This window comes from Mastigoproctus giganteus, chromosome 2, assembly GCF_048544385.1.
Source record: "Mastigoproctus giganteus isolate SK-2022 chromosome 2, ASM4854438v1, whole genome shotgun sequence".
NCBI classification, from domain to species: domain Eukaryota; kingdom Metazoa; phylum Arthropoda; class Arachnida; order Uropygi; family Thelyphonidae; genus Mastigoproctus; species Mastigoproctus giganteus.
Genome location: NC_143576.1, coordinates 161,503,191 through 161,530,283, shown reverse-complemented (window position 1 = coordinate 161,530,283; position 27,093 = coordinate 161,503,191). Strand labels below are relative to the sequence as shown.

Genomic DNA, 27,093 nt, shown 5'->3' with positions numbered 1-27,093 from the left:
TGAGCTGTCTTGGCAGCTTGAGATAATGAATGTATCTCATGATCAACTCTTCTCTGCAGCCAGTTTATAATTTCATTTCTCAATTTGGAGTTATTGATTCAGAGAGACATTATTGATTTTGAGTAGCATTTGTAATCAATGTCAATTGAAGGCCCACAAGAAAACTTTTGATGATTAGCTTTGTAAAATAGCCATCACTAGTATGGAAAGCGTTCTGCTTTCCATACTGGTGATCACCAGGAATCCTAGAAATTTGTTTGACACAAACAACAATTTGCCAAGTGGACCATATGACTGCACAGAACCCAGCTGTGCAACTCTAACTTCATTCAAGCTATTCATTGGTTGGTATTGCTCATATATGTGGTTTGGACATCTTAAAAGCCTTTCTAGCAAACTGAACTCTAATATATTAAGTCTTCTCTTGTACCTAATAGCAGCATCCATCACACCAACCACATAAAATGGCTCTATGTTGTCATTTTCACTTATAATTTATAACTTGTTTGCTTGATATATTGAAATATATAGATATTTGTATATATCATCTTGAACTTTTAAGATGAGTCAATTTTTCTGACACTAAATGTGAAAAAAAAAATTGCCTTAAACATTGAAATCTATTTTTATATACCTATTTTATATCCTGAAATAGTTATAATGCTATATATATAAACATACAAAAAATTAACCTAAGGAATAGTGGAAAACATGGATAGAAGCTGTATGAAAGTAATGTTTCAGTTCATGCTTAGAAGACTTAGTAATGGTGTGGAATACGTGATTACATTTCATCTGTCTAAGTTTCATAGGCTTCGGCTAGCAATTAATCTGTAGTTATCTAATATAAAATACATTAGTTTTCTTAAATTTCTCAAATATCTTGTTTTAAATAAAAAAGTAAATATACAATAGGTAATTTCAAACTTAGAAAAACAGAAGATCAACAGAAAGTATGCTACCTTTAGTGGTGTGTGTGGGTTTTTTTTTACAGTAGTTTTAGTATATTCATAAGTAAATTCTCAGTCATTTCAAAACTATGGTAGACCGTCAAAGTAACAGCACCCCGAATAACGGAACATTCATTATTTGGGCAAACGGCTGTTGAGATCGGATATTTGCATACAGTGCAGATGTTTTGCAGTGCTGAAAAAAGAAAACAGCAAGTCATGTGATTACTGTATTTGTTTATGTTCACCATTTTGAAAGTGAATTCTGTACTGATATCATGGATTATACTGTTGTTTTACATTTATTTTAATAAGTTAATAAACATCATACAGAGAAGAAAATAACAACATTAAAGCTTAGTGACAAACTTGATATAATCCAAACTATTACATTAGATTACTCCGAAAATTAATTCACATACCCATGTGTATCGTCTGTAAATTGCGTGTTCCTGGTTGATTTGCCTGTTTTGTTGGACGAAAAACCCCAGTTTCTGGGGGGGAACCTTGCTATCTACACTGAGACTGACTAAATCAGCAGCGGAGTGAAAAAAGCCCTTAAAAGTTCCTTATGTTGTCGGCGGGATTCGAACCCGGGCCTTTTTCACCCGGTGTGGGGAGGACAGTGATGATACCACTGTGCTACCTGCGCAGACTAAACTTGATATAATAGATATAATAAAGAATATAGAATGGGGTGTAAGCATTAATAAATATATTAATGGCAGAATATAACATTGGATTGTCAACACATTTGTTTTTTTATGTGCAGTTAATAAAATTGCATTCTTAATCTCTTTATTTCTTATTTAGCCACATTATTTCTGCATTAAATATATTAAAAATAAAACTTTCTAGATAACGGAATAATCAAAATAGCAGCACCTTGAATCACCGAAAGTGCCATTATTTTGAAAGTCTATTGTACTTAGGCAATTACTGTGTGTATCCGTATCAGTCAATCATACAAATTATATGAGTGTATAGAATTACTTGAATTAAGTATCTGAGAATTTATGAATGGGACAGTTTTTTTATATATTCTTTTCTCTAAGAGAGCCATACGTACGGTGCTGCTTCTGTTAGTTTTTAACTTAATTTTTATTTTCGTTATTAATTACTCATTTTACGCTAATCTCTTACTGTTTATAGACGAGTGATTAAAATTTATATATGAAGTCATCAAGAAAAGAGAATAGTTTTGAATGCCTATATTTTTGACATATCTGACTGGTGTTGATGAGTTCAGATGGGTGATTTTTACAGTTTATTGTTTGCTTTCTAGCAGGAATATTCTATAAGCAAGGCGAATACACAGGTGTATTTTTATGTGAAAAGGTTGTTTTATCAAAAGGCAGTTTTGTTAAAATGCTACTTCAAAACCTGTAAACAGGTCAGTAGACATTTTACAAGGTGGGACAAGGCCATGTAAAAGTAATATAATATTTTGCTCCCTGAAGGAATTTGTTAATGACAGAATCATCTGGGATTGGATGATCTTGGCCACTGTACTCATCAGATCTGAATCCCTGTGATTATTTCTTGTGCAGCTTCCTGAAATATAATATCTGCAGGAATAATTCATATAACATTGAATAGCTGACAGGTGAAATCACTTGGCATGAAGGGCATCTCTAAAGAAGCACTGGCTGCAGTGTTTGAAACACTGCAGATGAAACCAATTGACATTTGCAAATGGTCTTGGATGCATAGGGGTCATATAATGAATGTTTTTGCTTCTGTAATAAAGCCCCATATGTTTAATGACTAAATTCATCAGTGCAGTGCAGTACGTCAAAAATATAGGCATTCAGAACCTGCATCATTTCTTGATTATTCTATATATATATATATACAGTGGAACTTCTCTATTACGAACTTCTATTTAACGAATTTCTCTATATTACGAATTTTTTTGCAAAACATTGCACCTTGAAACGAAATTACATGTAAAATTAACCCCATATAACGAAGTATTAGTCTCTCTATAACGAATTTTTAAAAAAATTAGTAAAAGCATTTTTGAAGATTTTCAAGCATTTACTTCTAAACAGCCGCTCAAATATACTGCCTCCTTCCTTCCGAAATTGAGCATTAGCATCTGGAATTAAATAATCATCCTTTTAGTGAACACTTGTGGCCCATAGGAGGGTCTTTGTTTCATTTTTGTTACAGTTATTAAACCAAATGGGTTTTCTTAAAAGTGGTCGTAAACTTTACTATAAATAGGGTAGATTTGTAAATTGATGTTGGCTCAGGGGAAAACGAAATTTGCTGTGTTAAACCTTTAGTATGCTGTGGCGGCAATACATAGAATGCTACCATAGTCGGTTTTTAGAATGCCTACTGAGTGACATTTGCTTCTCACCTCAATTGTACCACGTGACCTTCATGTCAATCATTATATGATATTTCCATTCTCGTCTAACTGGACTCCCAGTAGATGGTTTCATGATTTTTTTTTTTTAAATTTCATTCGTTATCAATCACATAGGCACTCTTGTATTTTTTTTTTTTTTTTTTTTTTCCTGAAAAGTAACACAGCATACATTAATCATAAATTTTATTTCGTGTATATATGAATGAAAGCAGAATAAAAGAAATTCATCAAGTCGTATATTTCTTCAAAGGAAGTGATACTGTTGAATTGGCAAGCGAACGTCATTGAGTGGGCGGTACCTGTACTAACAATTCACTATGGCCAGTGCAGCAAAGTTTGCGGTGTATGTATCGGCAAGAGCTGCAGTCCAGTAATTTTTACAATTGCGAAAACAATGTCGAAGAGAAAGTGTTTAAGTATTAATGATAAAGCAAAGTTTGTTATAATATTGACCAGGGTTTTAAGAAAAAAGATGTTGCGGAGAAATATGGCATATCTGCAAGCAGTTTATCTACAATTTTAAAAAAATCGAGAATCAATTTTCAATGCAATTGAAGGAAGAGCAGACAAGAAGCGAATTAAGTTGTGTATATACGAAGATGTTGATAAAGTTGTTCTAAAATGGGTGCAAATGATACATGAAAAGAATATCCCAATATTGGGCCTAATAATTAAGCAACAAACTCTGAAATTTGCACAGTCCCTTGGACATACAGAATTTAATGGGAGCACTGGGTGGCTAGATAAATTTAAGAAGCGCCACAGAATTGTGGAAAAAGTTTTGTGGAGAAAGTGTTAATGTACACGAAGAAGATTGTAACAGATGGAGGAACAATACCTTAAAGAAGATTTTGGAAGAATATGAGTGTAAGGATGTTTTTAATGCTGACGAAATGGGTTTATTCTTTAAATGTTTACCGAATAGAACACTTGCTTTTAAGGATGATAAATGTTTTGGCAGAAAACAAAGCAAAGAAAGAATCACTGTGCTAGTTGGAACAAATATGACAGGAAGTGAAAAATTAAGACTTTTAGTCATCGGAATATCAAAAAACCCAAGATGTTTTAGAGGTACAAAATCTTGAAAGTTGACTACACCTTTTAATAAAAAGGCATGGATGACAAGTGTTATTTTTAAAGAATGGATATTAAAACTAGACAAGCGTATAACAAAAGAAAAAAGGAAAATCGTTTGGTAACTGACAACTGTCTGGCACATTCTGCCAAACTTAAAAGTGCGAAGTTGTTGTTTTTACCACCAAACGTAACGTCAAAACTCCAGCAAATGGACCAAGGCATTATTAAAAATTTTAAATTTCATTATCAAAAGAGAATAATAATGAAGATTGTCAATGCGTTATCAGAAAATATAAACTTGGAGGTTACAATTAACCTTGGAGATTGCATCTCTGAACTGGCAAAAGTTTGGACAAACGCTGTCACTGAATATACTATTCAAAATTGTTTTTCGAAAGCGGGATTTGCATTGAATACAGAAGTTGAACAACAACTGGATGAACAAGATGAACTGCCCCTTTCACAACTGAAAAACTTTTGGACATTAGAATTGTTTGGAAACATCGAAAATGAAATAACACTGGATAGTTATGTTTATGTAGACCACAGCAGAACATCCAAATGAAGATGAAATACTGCTGAACAGTGTTAAACGCGACCATGATCACAAAGAAATTAACGATGACGCATCAGAACAACCCGTAGAAAAGCCAACTCGCGAAGAAATGATTAACGGTTCGTATGGGTCTACAGTTTTGTGAAAATGTTCCTGATAATGTTTTTAATGCTCTGAACAAATGTGAGGTTTTCTTTGAGAATCAGACAATTTTTTAATTGTACTGTGCAAAAGAAAATTACAGATTTTTTTAATTTGTGATACTTACCGGCGAAAATTGTGTAAACGTAATTTAAATAAGTATGTTTTTGAAATAAAATACATTAAAAATAAATGTAGATTCATTTTCATTTTCTAATTAGATAACAATTTCTAATAAAAAAGATATTCTCTGTATAACGAATTTTTTCGCTGGATTTATCGAATTCGTTATAGGGAAGTTCGACTGTATATACAAGGGTGGCTGCAAAGTTCATCTTTTCCACAGAAAAAAGTAAATCTAGGTAAGCATTTGCATTATGCAAAAAAATAATTAATGAATTAGTTCCAAAAGTCTCATTCGAATTCATGAATAACAGCAGCTGATATCCATGAATTTTGACAAAAAAAAGTTTGAAGAAGTAGCTTTTTTCTGATGAAACATGCATTTGTTTAATCATATTAATTATAAATTGTGCCCACACATCATTGTTTCTTATTATCAAGTTACTCGCCGATTCACCTATGTCTCTACATGATGAATGGGCACAGTTTGATTAATTCAATAAAACAAATTATTAGTGATTTTAACAAATTTAAAATGCAGTTGTCTCAGATTGACTAGCTTACCTTCAGTAGCACTGAGTTATCAAGCTGTAAAGTAGCAAATGAATTGTTGAAGGAATTGTTCTGTCCAAGCATTTTAATAAGTTGGTTCTTTCACTCAAAGGGATTTCTTGCAAACTTGATGCTTTCCTTTCTTCATCATACCAATTCTCGCTTATATTTTCAGTCAGGGAGAGGAAGAGAGTTGATGCATTACAAACAGTGAGTGATTCCTTTTTTAAGATGACTACTCAATGTTTCTTAATGAACAATGGCCACAGTCTTTCTGGGCCAATCCTGCATGATTCTCTGGCCTCAGAGATGGTACTTCTGAATCCTGAAATCAGTTTATCCACTGCCAGCAGTCTGGTTCAGATTTGTGTTACATGTGTGACCAATACACCATCCACCAATACGACAAATATTCACTATGTGAATAAAGAAACAGTTTCTTGCTTTGATCATCCCTCAACAGAGAACATTCTCAAGAAACCAAGTTATTGACATGAAACATCCCAACATATGCTGCTTACCATGGAGAATACTTCTAAGAGTATAAACTCTCCCCTTGATATGAAGTCCGTTTGTCATTCTACCAAAAGCCTGTCTCCACATTCAGACATTCCTGCAGTTTCTACATATCAATAAGAAATCACCCTTGATTGAGAATTCCACTGTGCCTCATGATTATGTTCTGGGTTCCACAAGTAATTTAGTTCCAAGTTGTTTCTTCTCAAGCTAAAATATTCATTAGCAGACTCAAGCCTTCAACCACTGCAGAGGACATTCAGCACTACTTCAATGATGTTATAGGATTACAGACTACTATTTGTAAACTCGCATCACAATTTCCATCTTATCCTTTGTTTTTGGTTTTCATTAGTAACCAGAGCTTGGTTTGAACACCACCGTTTGGCCTGTGGGAACTCTTATAAAGCCCCTTCGTTTACTTTTCTGCATCATCTTGAAGAGAACCTGTTAATGCAAGCTAGCTCTCAAGAGTTTGTAGTTACATTTCTAAGTCATCTTTGCTATTTATTTATTATACCACTTGTAGAATTTGAGGATAATAGTTTCTTTTTACTCATTTTTGGAATGTCAGTCTTTTGCTATTATCTAATCAGAGGTATATGGCTATAGTCTGCTATTGTATTCTCTGAACTGTCTCCATCCTCATATGCTAGTTGATTCCTTGGGGTGGAGGAATTGCAACATTTTTTTTCATAAAACAAGTCAAAGTTCTTTCATTCAATTGCTTTTTTAATTTTAGAATGTTTATTCTTAGTAGATGTTTGGTTTTTGATTTATTCTGTCTGCCGATTCCAGTTAGCAAGGACCTATTGGTTTTAAAGTGTTGAAGCAATGCTGACCATGCCAAACAATACCATCTAGCACAGTGCTCTGAGAGTTTCTCTTGGGGCTTTCAGAACCTCCCCAGTTCAGACCCCAAGAAGCCCACGAACCTCCCTTACATCTTCGGAGGAAAACATTGCTTCTGATGTAAGCTGCAAAAATCCGCAGTCTTTCCTCTCACCCTAGTTGGAGATGTCTGTACAATACCGAATGGGAGTCATTTTACAATAGTAAACCAAATTAAAACAGACCTGCTGCACTTAGACTTAAAGAACTGTCTCAAATGTGGAACATAGAAATCTGCAATATATATCAGGACACGACACTGCCTGATCCACCATGGACAAATATCCCTACAATTTATAATGACTTTCCAACAGTGGGGAAAGAACACCTTGTCTCCTTTCAATATCACACAGTTACATGAAACTCGCTCTGCTTCTAATTCACAGGCCTGTAAGATCTATACAGATGGTTCAAAAACTGAGACCCAAGGTGCTGTGGCAATCTTCTCGTCATTCACAACTTCTGTCTCATTACTTGTAGAATGCAGTATCTTCACTGCTGAGCTTTGTGCTATAAACTTGGCTCCGGATCACATTACTGAACTTCTAATTATGCCTACTTTAATATACACTGACTCGCTCAGTGCTGTCTCTGCCATAAGTAGTAATACTGACTCCTCTCACCGTGTAATAAAACAAATCCATTCTAAATTACCTTCTTATAATGGGTCAAACCAAACTGACATTCTGCTGGATTCTAGCACATTGTGGAATAACAGAAATGAAAGAGCAGATCTTGCAGCCAAACAGCCAGATACTACTCTTTTGCAGACTTTTCAAACTCCATATACCGATTATAAACATTATCCGTAAAGCATGTTGCAATAGCTGGTCACTAATCTGGAGATGTTATCTAGGAAACAAACAATACCAAATAAAACCAGAACCAAAGCTGTGGCTCTCCAGCTTCCAGGAAAGCAAATGAGAAGAAACAATTTTAGGAAGGCTAAGGATTGGGTATATTCACCTCACTCACCTTATCTATTAACTAATGACAGCACTCAATGTACATCATGTCAAGTACAACTGACCAAATTACCATTTGTTAGTGGACTGTCCCCACTTTCAAAATATCCGCTTAAATACCTTTAAATCAATTGCTAATACACAGTCATCAATAAATTTATTGCAGATTCTGGGAGATGATCCTAATAAAAAAGAACTATTTATTTTCCTAAATCGGATAGGACTATATCATAAAATATAGTTTTTTTTTTTTTTTTTTTTTTCATATTCATCATTAGAAAGACACAATATGTCCCTAGCAGCCTATGTGTTGTTAAACTCAACAACAAACAACATGCCAAACAAAGCCATACCAATATTGTTATTGGTGATTTTAATATTACCACTGCTTTTGATTCTGTACAACAACCTACATTGACTGCTATTCAGTTTTGTAGTATCTAGCTCAGCAATAATGTAACTCAGATTTGTCCATTCCTACCATGCTCATCTGGATTTAATTTTTACACAGTTTCTGATTGTCCTTAATCTGTGACTAGGAGATGTGGTCATTCCATCTCCCCATATACTAGTCATACTGGATTTAATTTTTGATAATACAGATTACTCAGTTTTAGATAAATCATGGCAATATTCTAATCAGCAGACTGGACATCTCTTGACCATTTTTTCTCGGATTCTGACTGGCAGAACATGTCTGATTTCAATTCAGCAGATTACTACATTGATTATTTTTATGATAACCTCTATGAGGAAATTTGGTTGTTTGTTCCATTAAGATCTTATTCAGAGCAGAAAGGTTTGCCCTATTGGATGTTTAATAGGCTCATAACTACATTCCAAGAATTGCTTACATAAGCATTTTATTAAGTCATACCAGTCATTGTGTGCATGCTATTTCAGCCAAGAGGTTAAATATTAACCATTTCTCAGTATTTCAGATCCATTAAATCCAACCAATATTTCAGATCCATTAAACATGCTTTAAATGATTCCAGTGTCAAACTTTTATGGGGTTTTATCAAAAGTTTGACTAAATTGAAACATATACACTGTGCTGCCACTTTATTAGGTACACCCCTGCTGTGCACAGAAATGGTTTGTCCCACAACGTTGCAAGTCACATGAACACAGTTGTGGATATAAATGTAGCAGAACAACCTTTCTAGTATCAGTTAAGCGTACAACCCGTAGCAAGAATGGGAGTGATCTAACGGACTTTGAATGTGGCATGGTAGTAGATGCAAGTTGTGCTGGACATCTCTGAAACGGCAGTTTCAGAGATGTCCAGGACTTTTTTACGCACTGTACAGTTTCAAGGATTTATCTAGAATGGTGCAATGAACAGAAAACATCCTCTCAGTGGCACTCCTGTGGAAGAAAATCGCTTGTTGATGAGAGAGGTCAGAGGAGGAAGGCTAGAATTGTGCAAGCAAACAGATGGGCCACAATGTCACACATCACGTCAGAATCCAACCTTGGTGCGCAGAACAAAATATCACAACGAATCACTAGTCGAACTTTGTTGCGAATGGGCTACAACAGCCACATTGCATACCTTTGTTATCAATGAATAACAAGAGAGCGTGCCTCCTGTGGGCACAGCAACACCAGCACTGGACTATCGAGGAGTGGAAAACAGTTGCTTGGTCTGACGAGTCTAAATTCCTGGTGCATCATGTTGATGGAAGGCTCAGAATTTGGTTAAAAAACAACATGAATCCATGGACCCATCATGTCTGATGACTACTGTGCAAGGTGGTGGGGCCAGTGTTATAGTGTGGCGAATGTTTTCTTGGCACACGTTGGGTCCATTGATGCCCATAGATTCACGTCTGAATGCCACATCGTACCTAAATATCATTGCTGATCAAGTGCATCTGTTCATGTTGACAGTTTATCCTCAGTCAGATGGTTACTTCCAGCAGGATAATGTGCTGGTGCGCAAAGCCCGAATCACTATGGAATGGTTCCAAGAACATGACAATGACTTTTCTTTGCTGCAGTGGCCTGCTGAGTCCACGGATCTCAATCCTATTGAACATCTTTGGGATGAGTTGGAAAGGTCTGTTCGCTGCAGGCCTACACCTCTGTCGAATCTCAAGGAACTCATGCATGCACTCATGTCTGCATGGTACTCCATTCCTGCACAACGTTTTCAGCATCTTGTTCAATCCATGCCTAGACGAATTCAGGCTGTTTTGAAGGCTAAAGGAGGCTCAACATGCTACTAGGTAAGTGTACCTAATAAAGTGGCAGCATAGTGTATGTATTCTCCTTGACAAAATGGTCTGTTATATATGCCAATTCAGTGAGTGCACTACAGGCTTTATCAGTGATGACACACACTAATCATCCAGCCCTGTCTTGAATTCAGCAGATGATATACACTCTCTATGCAGGTGGATTCGATATCCACTTTTGCTTGATTCCCAGTCATTTTGGGATTAGAGGAAACTATTTGGCTGGCAAATCGGTAGTCCTCACGAATAAACTTGACCTGTTATTTCCCTATACAGACTACAGGCAAGTAATACGCAGTAAATTACATTCTCATTGGCAAGATTCGTGGCATTGCCAGGTTAAGCCTGCGATCCACTTTGGCAGTCTGGTCTACGCAGGGATTGTAAATAGGAAGTTGTTCTTGCTAGGCTCTGCATAGGATACAGTCATCTGACTGTGTCTCCTTTCTGCTGAGGGCTGAAACTCTGTCTCTTTTTTTTGGCACCAGCCAAAAAAAAAAAATTTTTTTTTTGGCTGGTGCCAAGCCTGTACTCACCAGATGTGAGCCCCTGTAGTTAAATATAGGGTGTTACCACCTTTACTTAACTGTATAATTCAATTTTTTTTTTTTTTTTAAATGAAAATCTGAAACACAAAAGGTATTAGAAACTATAGAACATAGTATATTGTATGGGTTGAAGGTTGAAAAGATGATACTTGTTGACCAATTGTAATTTTCAGGAACTACATGTAAAGGGAGGTTTAGATTATAACGTAATTTAGGGCTAGTGCCCTCGGGTTACAAAACAAGTTAGCTTACATACAATTTAGTGCAATGGCATCATTTCTGTACATAGCCAACTACTTAAGTAGTTACGAATTGACATCATTTAAGTATATCTGATATTATGAATACCTTCACAACGAGTTACCATGATATTGCACTACCTCGAATAAGTAATGCTTCACCATAGTAGAATACTATTGTTACTTATTCTCAGCAGATACCACCACCCATATGGCACTGTTTTGGAGCTTATTGGTTCCTCATTGGTGGGTGGGTGGCAAGTACCCTGGTGTTGCAATGATTACATAACTCCACAATATGAGATATGCCTGGTGGCATAAGGTAATTTCGTGCTAGAGCCTCAGGTTACGAAAGAAGTAAAGGGAGGTTATTCAAGAATATGGAAGAGGATAAATATGGAAGAAGAAAAGTTGGTTCTGTGAGCTTCAAGTGGAACAGTAAATGGATGTTGACTGGTTCTGACACATGTTTAGACTGGTTTGGGGAGGGAATTATAGAAGCCAATTCAGAAGAACAGTGCCCATGGAAGTATCTATAGAAAAGGCATACAGCAAAAACAATGTCTGTGGAGAGGCTTTGTAAGAGATGGATCATTAATTAATCTAATTGCCCTCTTTTAGAATGAAATATAGAAGCCTGAGAGAGGTTAAGGAGATACTGCCCCAGATGTGGGAACAATATTCAGTGGTTGGGCAGGTTTGAGATTTCTAGAGTGCACAGCTGTTTAGAAGAAAAGTAATAATTTTATTCTTCTATTAAAGAGCAAAAGAGAAAATACAGTTTTTTTAGATGCAGAGGAATGAAACTTTGCGATGTGCTTATGTCAAGGGAGATTAGAAATCAGAAATACCTAGCAGAGATATATGATCTTGTCTAGAAATCTGAAGTGCATTTGAAGATAATCTTGGGAAATGAAGAATCCTTTTTGCAAGATATAAAACAAGTCAGAGTTTTAGAATGATTGATATTAACTAAATTATTTTTGCCCCACTGAAGAATTACCTGGAGATTGGCATTGAAGGAGTTGGTAGTGAATATTCGAGAAGTTGAAGCTGTTTATGCAGTTGCAGGTTTCTCAAACTGGAAGGTGTAATGCAATATGCTATCATTAGCAAAACTATGGATAGGATTTTCAGTTAATGGAAGAAGATCATTAATATACAAATGGAAAATAGTGGAAAAAAGAACTGAACCTTGGGGAGCACAAGCATTAGTAGAGAAGTTAGAAGACAAAGAGCAGTCTATGATCAGTTAGCAGTGAGAGAGAAAACTGGATTCCCAATTACAAAAAATAGTTGGAAGACCATAAGATGGAAGCTTATTTAGGAGACCTTTATGCCAAGCACAATCAAAAGCCTTTGAAATGTCAAGAGCAACTGCATGAGTTTCACCAAACCTTTCCATTGAATTTGTCCACAGATGGGTAGCATACACTAGTTATCATCAGTGGATCAACATTGACAGAATTCATACTTGCAATCTGATCAGAAGGTTTCTAGATTGTTTTAAGAGTTGGCGGTTAGTGGATTTCTCCATTCTTTAAGAAACTGTGGAAGTAAGTGCAATGAGATGATAATTGGATGGGAGGAATTTGCACCATTTTTGAGGACTGTTTGGATTTGAGTAAATTTCCAAGCAGAAGGAAAAATGCCTGTGAAATAAAGTGTAAAAAGGTGACACAGAACAGGAATAAGCCCTAGTGTTGAAAACAAGTGGAGAAATACCATTAGGACTTAGTGCTTTCTTGGCATCAAGACTGTCGAAAATTCTTCTGACATCCCTTTGATGGAAGACCACACAAAGCATTGAATGGAGGAGGTTTACCAAGATCAATGATACAAGAGTTAGAAGAAAAGTAGGATGTTAGCTAGTTAGCTTTATCGTTGGCAGAGGTGGCAATAGAACCATAAGGTTTTAACAGAGGTGGGTAGAAGTTGTGGCCAATAGCTTTGGTAAGAGACCAGAATGCTTCACTACCATTTGGTCAAGAAGCAAGTTTCCAACCCTTAGCCTGTTCAGAATCTTATTTGAACTGATTAATAACTTCTTTACAATTGTTGTGAGCTTTGCTATAGGCAGAAAATGAATCTGGAGATTTGGATGCAAGCCTGTCTTGATATAAAACATTCTTATCTTGAAAAGCCTTAGCACATTTATTGGAAAACCAAGGTTTTGATAAAGGACAAGATTTTAAGATAAAGTGTGGAATATAAATGTCTCAAATTCATCACATATTGGCTCAGTGAAAATAATGTCTTTAAATATAAGTAAGTGCATGTTATATCAGTTTTATCCCAGGCATTGGCTTAATCCTTTAGTACTCTTAAATTATTATGTTGCTCAGGAAGAGGTCAAAGTTGTTGATCACTTCAAAGATCTTGGTGTGACCATGCAACATGATCTTTGTCCATCAACTCACATAAATAAAAGTAGTTTGCCTAAAGTTTTTCAGCTTCTTAGTCTCATTAAATACACTAACTTGGCTTTCAATAGTGAGGCTGCTATTGTGATCCTTTTTTTAGCAACTGATTTTACCTATCCCTGATCTCCTTTCCAGAAATATCTTTTGGACATACTTGAACATATTCAAATGAAATTTATTTATTTCCTTTGTTTCAAGAAACATGTTGAGTTCCATTGCAGAGATTTTGCTCTGTGAAACAGGTTCATTTAATTATCACATAATCATCGGTCTTTTATTTATAATTTAGTTCACAATTTTACTGACTATCCTGCTCTTTTAACTCTTATTTCAAAGTGCATTCCTTGTGCAAATTCTCATCTTCAATACGTATTCTCCTTGCCACTTCCTAGAACAAACTATTCTTCTATGAAACTAATATTTCATGGTATGAAACTATATATCCTTCACATGGTTGATATTTTAGTCCTAAAAATTTGTTTAGGAAGCTGACTCCTGGTGTGCTAAAATAACTTTATATATATATAGAGCTAGCAGTTATTCTGCCAGTTTGCTGCTAAATTTAATGTATATTGCATTATTATATTAGAGTATTGAAATTATATTCTTGGTATATTTGAACCTAGACAAACTGGCAAATTGCAAACAGAAACAGATAGCCTTAGCCAATTATTGATAGGATGTATTGAGTGGAGCTAGCCCTAGTTAACATTCCATTCAGTGTATCCATTAAGCAATAGTTTGCTACATCGTAATTTTATTTTTATTATTTTATTATAATTTGTGTGTTTATTTATAGGGTACAACAATGAACTCCAACTTAGGTTACCAAAATACTTGGCCCCTATGGCCTCATAGGTATATTTTTTCACTTCTTATGCACATATTCCAAATTCTTATTAAATTTCATCAGTTGTATAATTCCCTTAGTATTCAGTTTAATAAATAATGTAATAATGTTTAATATATATATATATATATATACAGCAGACTCTCGATTTGCCAGGATCGGATTAACCAGGACACTTCAAGACTCCAAATTAAAAAAAGAAAAAAAATCAACCAGAAATCTTATACAGGGTGATTCACTTCCAGTGCGACAAACTTGTAGGGAGCACAAAGACGAATCGGAATCACATAGCATTGCAGGGTCCGAAATGCCTTCGTCATGCGGTAGAGGACGTTGAACGGGAGGTCGCATGAACAGTGATCCCGCTGGAAGTCAGCATTTGCAAACCGTTTCTATTGAAGAAACCAAGTAACAAAAGTTCTCTGGAGTGGATAATCCGCAGGCTCCAATGATTGGACGCGTTGCGGATGGTATGAACTCATTTGGTTTGTTGACGGTATCCTCCATACGTTGAATTGGGAAATACCCAATCGTTGGTCTATCGCTCGAGTACTCATACTCGGATTGCCTTCTGCAAGACATAGGACATTCTCGTCATTGCCTGGCATCCTTGTCGTTTGCTCTCGATTCATGGTACCTCTCGTGAAACAACCAGTCTCACGTAACCTTCTGTGCACACATGCGAAAATCGTATAATGAGGAGCACGCCTGTGCGGGAAACGTTCCTGGTACAAGCGCAGAGTGTCACGCCCATTACAGTCCGCAGCTCCATAAGCGGGGTGCATGTCGGCCAGTTCAACGTTTGAATACTCATCCATCATACTGCCTCGGGAACCGGTTCGCAAATGCTGATTTCCAGCGGGATCGCTGTTCACGCGACTTCCCGTTCAACCTCCTTTACCACATGACGAAGGCATTTCGGACCCTGCGATGCTATGTTATTCCGATTCGTCTTTGTGCCCCCTACACCTCCTGCAAGTTTGTCTCACTGGTAGTGAATCACCCTGTATAAAATTTAAGTAATAAATAAAAAGGTATAAACAGATGTTTTGCAAGTTGTAAATAAGCGACAAGAAGTGGCGTTATAAGTTGTCATTAGGGAGATTAGTGTACCTATTAGTGTAATGTATTACCTTGCAACCCCCCGCTGCTCAAAAAAAAAAGAAGAAAAGGACCAAATATTTAGTTTGTTTTAGTGCATCGTTGATTGTTGTGTTCTGTCACACCCCAAAACAGCAAATTTTGTTTTGTTATTTATGTCAGGGATGTTGGAATATTTTTTTAGTAACTTTTTTTTTTTTTTTTTTTTTGTTTGTTTTTTTTGAAATAGCGAAAGTGATGGGCAAATGCAAGAATTGTACTTTCAATTAAACAAAAACTTGAAATTATTCAAAAAGTTTGAAAACAGTGTATCCATTAAATCTCTAAAGAAACATTATAATATTGGTAACCAAACCATGCGCAACATTGTAAAAAAATAAAGGGAAGCATCGTATTGGACATGCAAGTAGTGCATGGTAAGTTTTTTTTTTTTTTTTTTTTTTCAATTTTTATCCATTGCCATACTTTTTTACATAGATTGCTGAACAATTTTTGATACAGTAAATCGCCAACTTACGTAACTTCAGGCTTACGTTACGTTATTTATATATTTTTTATATGACTGAAGATTTCAGTGAAGGGGACACACATTTCATCCTAATAACATAAAACCCACAGAATTCCAACTATCGGAAATGGAATAAGATCGAGTTTACTACCAGTTTATAATGAATTGCACTAACAGAAAGCCCAATAACCAGAAAAGTGCAAATTGTTTTTATTGTTTTATGGCAGTGACCTCTGGAAATGTGCTTTAGTAAAATGTGAGCTTACGTGGGGTGGTAATAGTGAGTTTTCGACTTAACCCCGCGAAGTTCTTTCCAGAAAATTTTATTTTGACTGTTTTCATGGTGCCAACTAAGAGAATAAGTGACAGCGGTACTAGTAAGTTTATTTTTGTGTTTTTGAAAAAAAAAAAAAATTTTTTTTTCTCCCCATTCCGCACAGGAATATCCCATTCTGGATGAAGATAGATGAAAAGGAAGGCGAGAGAGAGAAAAAAAAAGTTTAAAAGTTTTTCATCCCACATGGGAGAAAGTGATAGGAAAGAAAACTGTTTGTGTGTGTGTGTGTGTGTGCGCGTGCGTGCTCTGTAGTGTGATGTATTTTGGCTGCCTGGAAGCAGTGATCACCTGAGTGACTTCCTCCAGGTACTCGTCTCTAGCAGAAGGAGGGCAAGGCCTTCCCTACTATCTGCATGCTGGGGAATGAGTTTCCCAGGTAGGAAAAAAAACTTGTATAAGATGAAGAGAAGGAAGGAGAAAAGAGGAGGACTAGCACGAAAAGGAAAGCAATTGAGTTGAATCAGAAGATTAAAATAATAAGGATGTACGAAAATGGTCAAACATTAACAAGTATTGCGCGGAATTCAGACTTGTTAGTGGCAACAGTGAACACAATAAAGTTGAAAGACAGAATATGAGAAGCGCTGAAGCGATCAGCACTAATGAAGTCAACTATAATAACTAAGGCTACTGCGAAATACATATAAATTTTTACATACAATAACATGTTTTTTTTTTCTTATGTGCCACTTCACCGCTGTACCGAGATAAAGTTTTTAATTGAACTAATTAAAAATATATAACTATTTTTCTTCATTCTTCTGAGGATATTATGTGGTTTTTGTAATTTTGGCATATCAAGGAGAGAGGAAATATTTTATTACTCATTCCCGAGTTATGTAAAACTCGGCTTACGTAATAAGTCCTGGAACATATCTCTTACGTATGTCTGGTATTTATTGTATTTTTGGATTAACCAGGAAATCGATTATCTGGGAAATTTTTTTTTACCATCTATTCCGGAAAATCAAGAGTCTACTGTATTTATTCAGTAATAAATAAATAAACATTTATTCTGCCAACAGCAGAATAAATGTTTATTTGTTCTGCTGTTCGCCTGGTTCTAGTCCATTCAGTTTTTACATTATAATCCATATTTTTGTTATATTTTGTTCAAAACTGTAACAGTCGTATATTGTTGATTATTCTACATTCATGTTAAATTCTTATTTTGTGATTATTTTTGCACACGGGTGAACTAGTGTATATCATTGTAATGTAGGATTACTCTGAACAAATAATCTAAACACGTAAACAAATAATGGACAGGATATTGCTCTGTTAACAAAATAGGAAGCATTCATAAATGCACACGGAACCAATTGGTGCCCCATGTGACTTGCTATCAAATGCCATAGCACAGTAAGTTGTGCACTAAAATGTGGCTTATCTGTATAAGATGGCCATACTCATCAACTTCTCCTAGTGATCTGTCATTTCATATGATATTTGCACTGCAGTTTCTTCTGCAAATGGAAATTTCTTCTGTAAATGACATCCCCCACATAATCAGAAAGTCCCACTGCTCTCACCAGAAGTCTCTGTGATATGGCTTTATCATCATCAGCCATTTTCAATCCACTGCAGGATGAAGGCCTCTCTAGCAACTTTCCAGTTCCTTTTCTTTTGTGCAATGGCCATCCATTTACTACCCACAAACTCATGAATTTCATCTATCCATCTTCCACCGTTGTCTTCCAGGTTTTCCTCTAGCTCCTCTTGGGTACCATTCTGTTATTTTCTTAGTCCATCTGTCATCATGTCTTCGAGCTGTGTGTCCTGCCCAAGACCATTTTAGTTCTTTAGTTTTGATAAGAATGTCCTTTACTTGAGTTTGCTGCCTAATCCATGTGTTTCTTTTCTTATCTAACAGTCTGATTCCCAATATAATTCGTTCCATTCTTCGCTGTGTAGTTCTCAGCTTCTCTTCCATTCTTTTGGTGAGTGCCCAAGTTTCACTTCCATAAGTCATGGTGGGTAGTATACATTGGTTCATTATTTCCCAATTTTAGAGAAGTTGGGATATTGCTCTTCAGTATGTGACTATATTTCCTGAATGCTATCCATCCAAAATTTATTCTTCTCTTGACTTCCAGCCATTTATCATTATTACAGCTAATAACTTGTCCCAGATAAGTATATGGCTCCACCTTTTCAATTACTGCTCTTTCAATCACTATATCCCTTTCTGTGGCATACTTGTTCATCGTTACTTTTGTTTTAGCCATATTCATCTTTAGTCCAAAATCCTTACTAACTGTGCATAACTGATTAAGATTTTCCTCTAATTCTTTGGAATCGTGGCTTATGACCACAATGTCATCTGCAAATCGTAAATGGTTTAGGTACTCTCCTTTCTGTGACCAGTCTAATCTTCTGAAAGCTTCCTCAGGGGCAGCAGTAAACAGCTTCGGAGATATTGTGTCTCCTTGTCAAACTCCTTTCTCAATTTTAAATTTCTTACTGTCTTTGTCTAGTCTAATAAAAGAGGTCATATATTTTCTTTAAAATGATAATATATAGGGTATCTATGCCTTGTCTTTCCAGTGCCCGAAACATTGCCTTATGCTGTATGGAGTCAAATGCCTTTTCATAATCCACAAATGATAGGCATAATGGTGTTTTATATTTGTTTGCTTTCTTCATTAGCTGTGATATTACGTGAAGGTGATCCACAGTTGAGAATTCTGTCCTAAAGCCAGCTTGCTCTTTCTTTTGATTCTCATCAAGTATTCTTTCTAATCTGTTAGTAATGACCCTTGTGAACAACTTGTAGATGTGGGATAACAAGCTAATTGGTCTATAATTTCCAATTTCTGATTTATCTCCTTTCTTATACAGCAAAACTATGATTGCATTATTCCACTGCATAGGCATCATATCTTTTCTAATGCACTTTGTGAAGAGCCTAGCCAGTTTTTGTGTTGTGTCTCTTCCTCCCAATTTTAACAACTCTACAGTAACTTCATCTTCCCCTGGAACTTTCTGATTCCTCATTTTCTTCAATGCTTGTTCTACCTCATCAGAAAGAATATCGGGTATGTAGTATGTGTTGCTAATTTGCGATTCATCTTCCCCACTGCTGACATCATTCCCTTGCTCCTTGTATAATTATCTAAAGTAGTCAAAGTAGTCTTCTGCTATTTGAATTATGTCTTCTCTGCTGTTTATAAGTACACCATCGGTATTCTTCAGTTTCAGTATCATTTGTCTTTCTGTATTACTGCTCAAGGCTGTTGATTTAAATCCTTTGTTTTCCCTTAATGCTTGTTCTACTTTTCTTGTGTTAAATCTTCTTATGTCCTCTCTGAGTCTCTTTCTAATGGCTTTGCATAACTCAGTATACTCAAATTTCTCCTTGTCAGTGTTTATCTTGTCTTCATTTTTCGTCTTTGTTTCTTCACACTTTGGAACAAGTGTGAAGAAACACTTGTTCTTTCGTAACAAGTGTTTCTTCACAAATTTTTTTCTTTGAATTTCTTTTCCCTATAGATTTCTTTGGCTTTATCACATTCAGAAAGTTGTAATATTCCTCGTTCATATCTTGATCCTGAGCAGTCTACAGAAGCTCAAACTTGTTCTTAATTTCCAGTACATACTGCTTTTTCTCCTCTTTTGTTATCTCAAAGACCTTTGTATTATTTACTCGAGTCAGTTTTTTCCTTTCCTACATCTATATCAAGTGTACATCTTACCATTCTGTGATCACTTCCAACATTTACCTTATTCAGGACGGTAACATCATTCACAATATATCTTCTATTAGTGAGGATGAGGTCAATTTCATTAGTTGTTAATCCATTTGGGCTCTTCCATGTCCACTTTCTGTTCACCATTTTCTTGAAAAAAGTGTTCATTACTGACAATCCTTGAGATTCTGCAAATTCCACAAGTCTTTCATTTCTTTCACCAATTCCAAAATTTCCTATAGTTCCCCTTTCTGCGCTGTTTTGTCTTTTTCCAACCTTAGCATTGAAGTTCCCCATAATAATAGTGTAGTGGATTTTCTGCTCATCTAGAAGACTCAATTTCTGTGTAGATTTCGTCAACATCTCTTAGAAATCTTGGGTATTAGTCTTGACACCCTTGGTGATGTACTTTTGAATTCCAAAATGTTGTTTTTTAAATCTTTATGGACCAGAAACCCAACTCCACCTTCACTTCTTTCATTGATTCCATTGGTGTACAGCAGATTTCCACTTGATAAACTTATGAGTAATTCATTTCTTCTTCTTGTTTCAGCCAAACCGATGATATTCCAATTCACATTTTCTAATTCCTTTTCCAGCTCTAATATCCTATCTTCACTGATGAGCGATCTTACATTGTAACAGGCGAATGGATTATGTGGATTAATTTAATTTTAATTTGAGAATGTTGCAGACTTCAAGCATTGTTATATGCTTTACAAGTAACTAATTTTTTTTTTTTTTTTTTTTTTGTAACTAAATATTTTACTTTTCATTTTTATATATACTTTTTTAAGATGAAGAAGAAGTGAACAAAGAAGATAAGCATAAAATTGTTGCTGTGCAAGATTCTCCATCAACATCCCCAGAATCGAAACATGTTCTTCCGCCTTATCTACCCGCTGTTCAAGGTTGTCGAAGTGTTGAGGAATTCCATTGTCTCAATCGCATTGAGGAAGGAACTTATGGAGTTGTGTACAGAGCAAGGGACAAAAGAACAGGTATTATTTAATTATAAAAAGAGGTAAATATGAGTGTATTTTAAAATAATCATTCTCAGAGGACTATTGTAGAATGCTCATACCTTTTTCTGAGAAAAATTTTGGAAAAACAGATGTAACATTGCCGATGTAAGTAAATTTAGCCTAATTTGCTTGTATAAGTTGTGTCAGCAGCAATAAAATTTTTTATACAGATATATACAGTTATACCCAGATATTTATTAACAAATAAAGTACAAATAAAATAAAATATAAGTACAAAAACCAGTAGCTTTCGGAACACGTGTCCCTTTATCAACTGATAAGTTAATATAAAATTTTGAATACACTACAAGCAAAGTGTGGCACGTTAATCATGCGTCATTGTTGTAGCACAGACGTGTGCTGCCTTACGCCAGTGATCATCCATCAATAAAACGGTTGTCTCTAGGATGGGATGCAGACGCATGCCTTTCTGACGATTTAATGCCTTAGGATTGTTTATTATGTTTAGTGACTCTAGCCATAGGCGGTGGCGAAAGTGTCGCGCGTGGTCCACTATCTCAAAGTCGCGCTTGGGGTCAAGATCGTGGTTGGTAGCCCAAAAATGTTCTGCGAGCACGGACTGGTCAGTTTCGGCAAGCCGGATTGCTCTGTCGTGTTCCGTGAGGCGATCCTGGAGACGTCTCGATGTCTCACCTACGTAGCAACTGTTACAGGCCTTACAGGCGATACGGTACACTACATTGCTGCGTAAGACAGGTGTGACAGGGATCTTCACACTGGAGACAAGTGAACATAGGTTCCTACCGGGTAATTGTACACATTTGATGTTGTAACTTCTAAGGATCTTCGAGATACGTCCTGACACTCCTGGATAGTACGGAATGTAGGCGGACGATATGCCGACTTGCTTCGGAGGTCTTGGGTTGAATGTAAGTTCTTACATTCAACTTACATTCAACCCAAGACCTCCGAAGCAAGTCGGCATATCGTCCGCCTACATTCCGTACTATCCAGGAGTGTCAGGACGTATCTCGAAGATCCTTAGAAGTTACAACATCAAATGTGTACAATTACCCGGTAGGAACCTATGTTCACTTGTCTCCAGTGTGAAGATCCCTGTCACACCTGTCTTACGCAGCAATGTAGTGTACCGTATCGCCTGTAAGGCCTGTAACAGTTGCTACGTAGGTGAGACATCGAGACGTCTCCAGGATCGCCTCACGGAACACGACAGAGCAATCCGGCTTGCCGAAACTGACCAGTCCGTGCTCGCAGAACATTTTTGGGCTACCAACCACGATCTTGACCCCAAGCGCGACTTTGAGATAGTGGACCACGCGCGACACTTTCGCCACCGCCTATGGCTAGAGTCACTAAACATAATAAACAATCCTAAGGCATTAAATCGCCAGAAAGGCATGCGTCTGCATCCCATCCTAGAGACAACCGTTTTATTGATGGATGATCACTGGCGTAAAGCAGCACACGTCTGTGCTACAACAATGACGCATGATTAACGTGCCACACTTTGCTTGTAGTGTATTCAAAATTTTATATTAACTTATCAGTTGATAAAGGGACACGTGCTCCGAAAGCTACTGGTTTTTGTACTTATATTTTATTTTATTTGTACTTTATTTGTTAATAAATATCTGGGTATAACTGTATATATCTGTATTTGAAACTATGGACCCCAGTACTCCAGGCCCATTTGTCACTAAAATTTTTTATGCGGTGATGATACATACAGCTGGAGCCAAGGTTCATACTGAGGTGTTTATTGCTTATAGAGTTAGTTTTATCTTTCAGGGAAGAATAATTTAGATTGTCTTTAGAGTCTCTCCTTTTCATTCACCACATGAAGTAAGCATTTAGTGTCTTGAACTTTTTTTTTTTGCCCTTCCTTTGGCTACAGGATTAACCCTTTCCAGAGTGATTTCAACAAATGTGTGGGTCCTGGACTGTGAATATTCTGCTTTCAACCAGCTAGCTCGGTGGAGTGTTTCTTCATGGAGTTTGAAAATTTGTAAAAATTAAATTTTGTACATAAGTGCTTTTAAATATCATGTTCTTATTTTGACATATTCTTCCAAGATTAGTGATATTTTTGTCAAAAATCAAATTAAGATTAAAAAATTTTTATAATAAATTCTACTATAGTCAGGTCTCCATATTTGCAGTGGCTACATGTCAACTTCCCACGAAAACGTGAAATTTTGTGAAAATCTTGTACTCTTGCCCAAATAACCTCAGTTGTTTTCTACATATGCCTAAACACTTATGCAACCATTTACAATTAATAGGAAAATGTTTAAATGTGTTTAAAAGATTTTAATTTTGTTTTACAATAATGAGTAACATTTTAGACCAATGTTTCAAAAATGCTCTATCAAAATTTTATTGCATAGTTAAGAACAAGGCATGCACCAGGATATTCACCACAGGATTCAGTACTCCTCAGTAGTAGGGGTGTCAAAGGCTGGAGAAGAAGCAGGGTTGGCTGAGGTCGAGACTTCCTTTGAATCCTGGGCCTTCTTGTCTTCGACGGATATATAGATACGCTGAGGCATCTTCTTCAAGAATAATTCCGTCTCATTGGCATTGAAAACCTGTTCGGGTTTATATCCCTTCTCCTCGATGAGCTTCTTGAGTTGTGCAGGGTAAGCCTTAGCGGCCTTGGGATCAGCTGAAGCAGACTCGCCTGCAATCTTTACATTACGGAGTGAATAACACCTCTTGAATTTCTGGAACCAGCCTTTGCTGGCAGTGAAAGTGATTTCGCTGTGCTTCTAGTACAGGGGGTTAGCATTAGCATTAGTAGAGGCATTTGATGCAAGAAAGCAAGCTTATGCAGCATCAGCCAAAAAAAAAAAAAAAAAACCCACTTCCACTTCACCCCTCTGTTCGTTCAAAATACCTGTCCAGCTGAGCCTTAAACTTATTTAGGCTATCAACATCCACCACAAGGGATGGAAGTCTGTTCCACCAACCAACCACCCGCTGGCTAAAGGCAAATTTCCGCACGTCTATCCTACATCTGTCTTTCCTCAATTTGAATTTATGCCCGCTCAGGTGATTTTTCTGAGCTAGAGGAAGAATCCCATCAGCATTGAGCATGCTTAAACCATTCAAGGCTTTATACACCTCTATCAGATCACCTCGCTGGTGCCTAGTCTCCAGACACTGTAATTTGCAAAACTTAAGCCTTTCTTCGTAAGAGCACCCCTTTGTTCCATTCACTAATCTTGTTGCCCTTCTCTGTACTCGTTCCAGCAGCTCTACATCCTTCTTGAAATGAGGCCTCCAGACCTGTATACAGTACTCTAGGTGTGGCCTGACCATTGCCTTATACAATGGAATAATCACCTCCTTATCCCTGCTGGAAAAATTCCTGTATATCATTGACAATACTCCATGAGCTACTCTTGCAGCCCGTCTGCACTGCTCAGAGAACTTCATATCTGCCTGCACAACCACCCCCAAGTCCCTTTCATTCTCTACCACTGTCAGGGTAGTACCACAGAGTTGATACGTTGCTCTGGGGTTGCTGTTTCCCATGTGTAGTACTTTACATTTGTCAATGTTAAACTTCATTTGCCACCTCTCAGCCAATCTGCTCAACCTTTCCAGATACTGTTGCAGCAGCATAGCGTCAGTAGTGTCCTTGACAACCCTGCCAACCTTTGTATCGTCCGCAAACTTGGACATTAAGCTTGATATACCATCATCAATATCATTTATAAATACAGAAAACAATAATAGACCCAACACTGAGCCCTGAGGGACGCCACTAATAACATTAGTCCACGATGAGCAGTGTCCATTGATTACCACTCTCTGTCTTCTCCCCCTCAACCACCCCTTTATCCATAGCAACAATTTGCCTCCAATGTCACACTGCTCCAATTTGTGTAGCAGTCTTCCATGTGCAACAGTATCAAAAGCCTTTCTAAGATCCAAGTATATAATATCAAAGTTATTCCCTGCATCCAGTTCTTTTGTGACTGCATCATAGTATCCAATCAAGTTGGTCAGGCAAGACTTCCCCTTAACAAAACTATGGTGTGTCTGAGCTATAACTGAAGTCTTGTCTAAATGATCCTGCAGTGCTTCTTTAACCAGTGCCTCCATTAATTTTCCTGGAACAGAAGTTAAGCTCACAGGTCTATAATTACTTGTGTCAGTCTTTGATCCTCCTTTGTGAATTGGGGTCACATTTGCACATTTCCAGTCTATGGGTACCTCCCCTGAGTCCAAGGAAGCTCTCATAATTATGGCTAAGGGTTTGCTTACTTCCTTTGCTGCCTCCTTTAATATAACTGGATAGATCCCATCCACCCCGGGTGCCTTTCTTGTGTTTATCTTCAACAGTTTCTCCTCCACTTTACTCCCAGTTATTTCAAGATTCTGTAGCTTACTGCTAGAGTTGAATGCACCTCTGGCATTCCCCTTGCTGAATAACTCCTCATGTGTGAATGTCGATGCAAAATATTCATTTAGTTTGTTAGCTACCTGAGCAGGATCATCAACAGTTGACCCATCAATATCAAGTGGACCAATCTGATTCATCCCCTTCCTTCTAGAGTTTACATAAGTAAAGAACTCTTTGCTGTTTTTCTTTGCATCCCTTGCCAAGGATTTCTCGTGATCTGCCTTCGCCTGCCTAACCTCCTTTGTAACTTGGTTGCATATCAACTTGTATCTATCATAGGCTTCTGTGTCATGTGTTAATTTGTAAGTATCCCATGCATTTTTCTTCTCTGCCATATGCCTCATTAGTTCATCTGACATCCATTTTGGCCTAAACCTTGAACAGTATTTCTTAGTTGGTATGTAAAGCCTAGTAGCTTCCAAGATAAGTTCTTTGAATGCTTCCCATTTTGAATTTGCTGTTGGTAACATCATCAGTTGGTCCCACTGTATAGAATTTAAATACTGTCTCAGTCCATCGTAGTCGCCTTTACGGAAGCAATAACCCTTCCCTTTACCCCTAATGGTAGTTACCTCTTTGAGTAAATCCCACTTCAGCACACTGTGATCACTGCCTCCTAGTGGTTCATTTATCTGCAGATTCTTAATGCATGAAGAATCACTGCTGATAATCAAATCAAGAGTATTACTCCCTCTAGTTGCCTCCCGAACATGCTGATGTAGAAAACAATCATCCAATAAATCCCCAAAAGCCCTGCTAGTGTGTGAGTAACCAGCCTCCAAATTCCAGTCAATATCTGGGAAATTAAAATCTCCTATTATAAGACTCTCTGATTTACTGGCCCACTCTATTTCCCTGTACAGTTCCTTATTATACTCATCAGAGTCATTAGGCCTATAGCACACTCCTACTCTCAATTTTGATCTCCCAATGCTTATGTCACACCAAACTGACTCAACACTGCACTGTCCAGCGATGTCGACTGGCTTCACTTCCTTGGTTTTTATGTGTTTCTTAACTAATAGCATAACCCCTCCCCCCTTCCTATCCTGTCTATCCTTTCTGTAGACGTTGTACTCCCCAAATTGCAGTTCTGCATCCCTTATATCTGTGTGACACCACGTCTCTGATATCCCAACAATATATGCCTTTGATGTTTTGAGCAATACCTCAAATTCATCAAATTTATTTACTAAACTCCTAGCATTGGTGTACACACAAGTATACCTGCACCTGTTTCTATTCTTAGCTGCCCTAACGCAACCCATGTGTTTACTTGTACCGCAATGGCTCCCAGCAGTCTCTGAAATACCATACATCTTGTTTTTCAGGCTTCTGCTCATTCTAATAGAAGCAGTGCAAGAATCTCTTTCACCTCTGCCAGTGGCTACTGTCAATCTATTGGTCTTTGTCTCCCCCCAAGCTAGCAGTTTTCCGACCCACCTAACACTGCCTCGATAGCATCAGCAAATATTCTTGCACCCTTTCTATTTAAGTGTATCCCATCCCTGTAGAAGCAATCTCTCCTGTTAACAAGTACAGTCCAGGCTGAAAAAAATTCTACCCCTTGAGCCTTGCACAATCTT

At 37.0% G+C, this 27,093-nt stretch overlaps 1 protein-coding gene across 1 annotated transcript in view; it reads left to right on the top strand.

Annotated features, from left to right (window-relative positions):
- Pitslre (cyclin dependent kinase 11B pitslre) overlaps positions 1-27,093 on the top strand; it is a 233,911-nt gene that overhangs the window by 75,046 nt on the left and 131,772 nt on the right. The window contains exon 9 of the mRNA XM_090389610.1: positions 20,887-21,090. Within this exon, the coding sequence (XP_090245736.1) occupies positions 20,887-21,090 (204 nt within the window). The remainder of the gene's footprint in view (positions 1-20,886; positions 21,091-27,093) is intronic.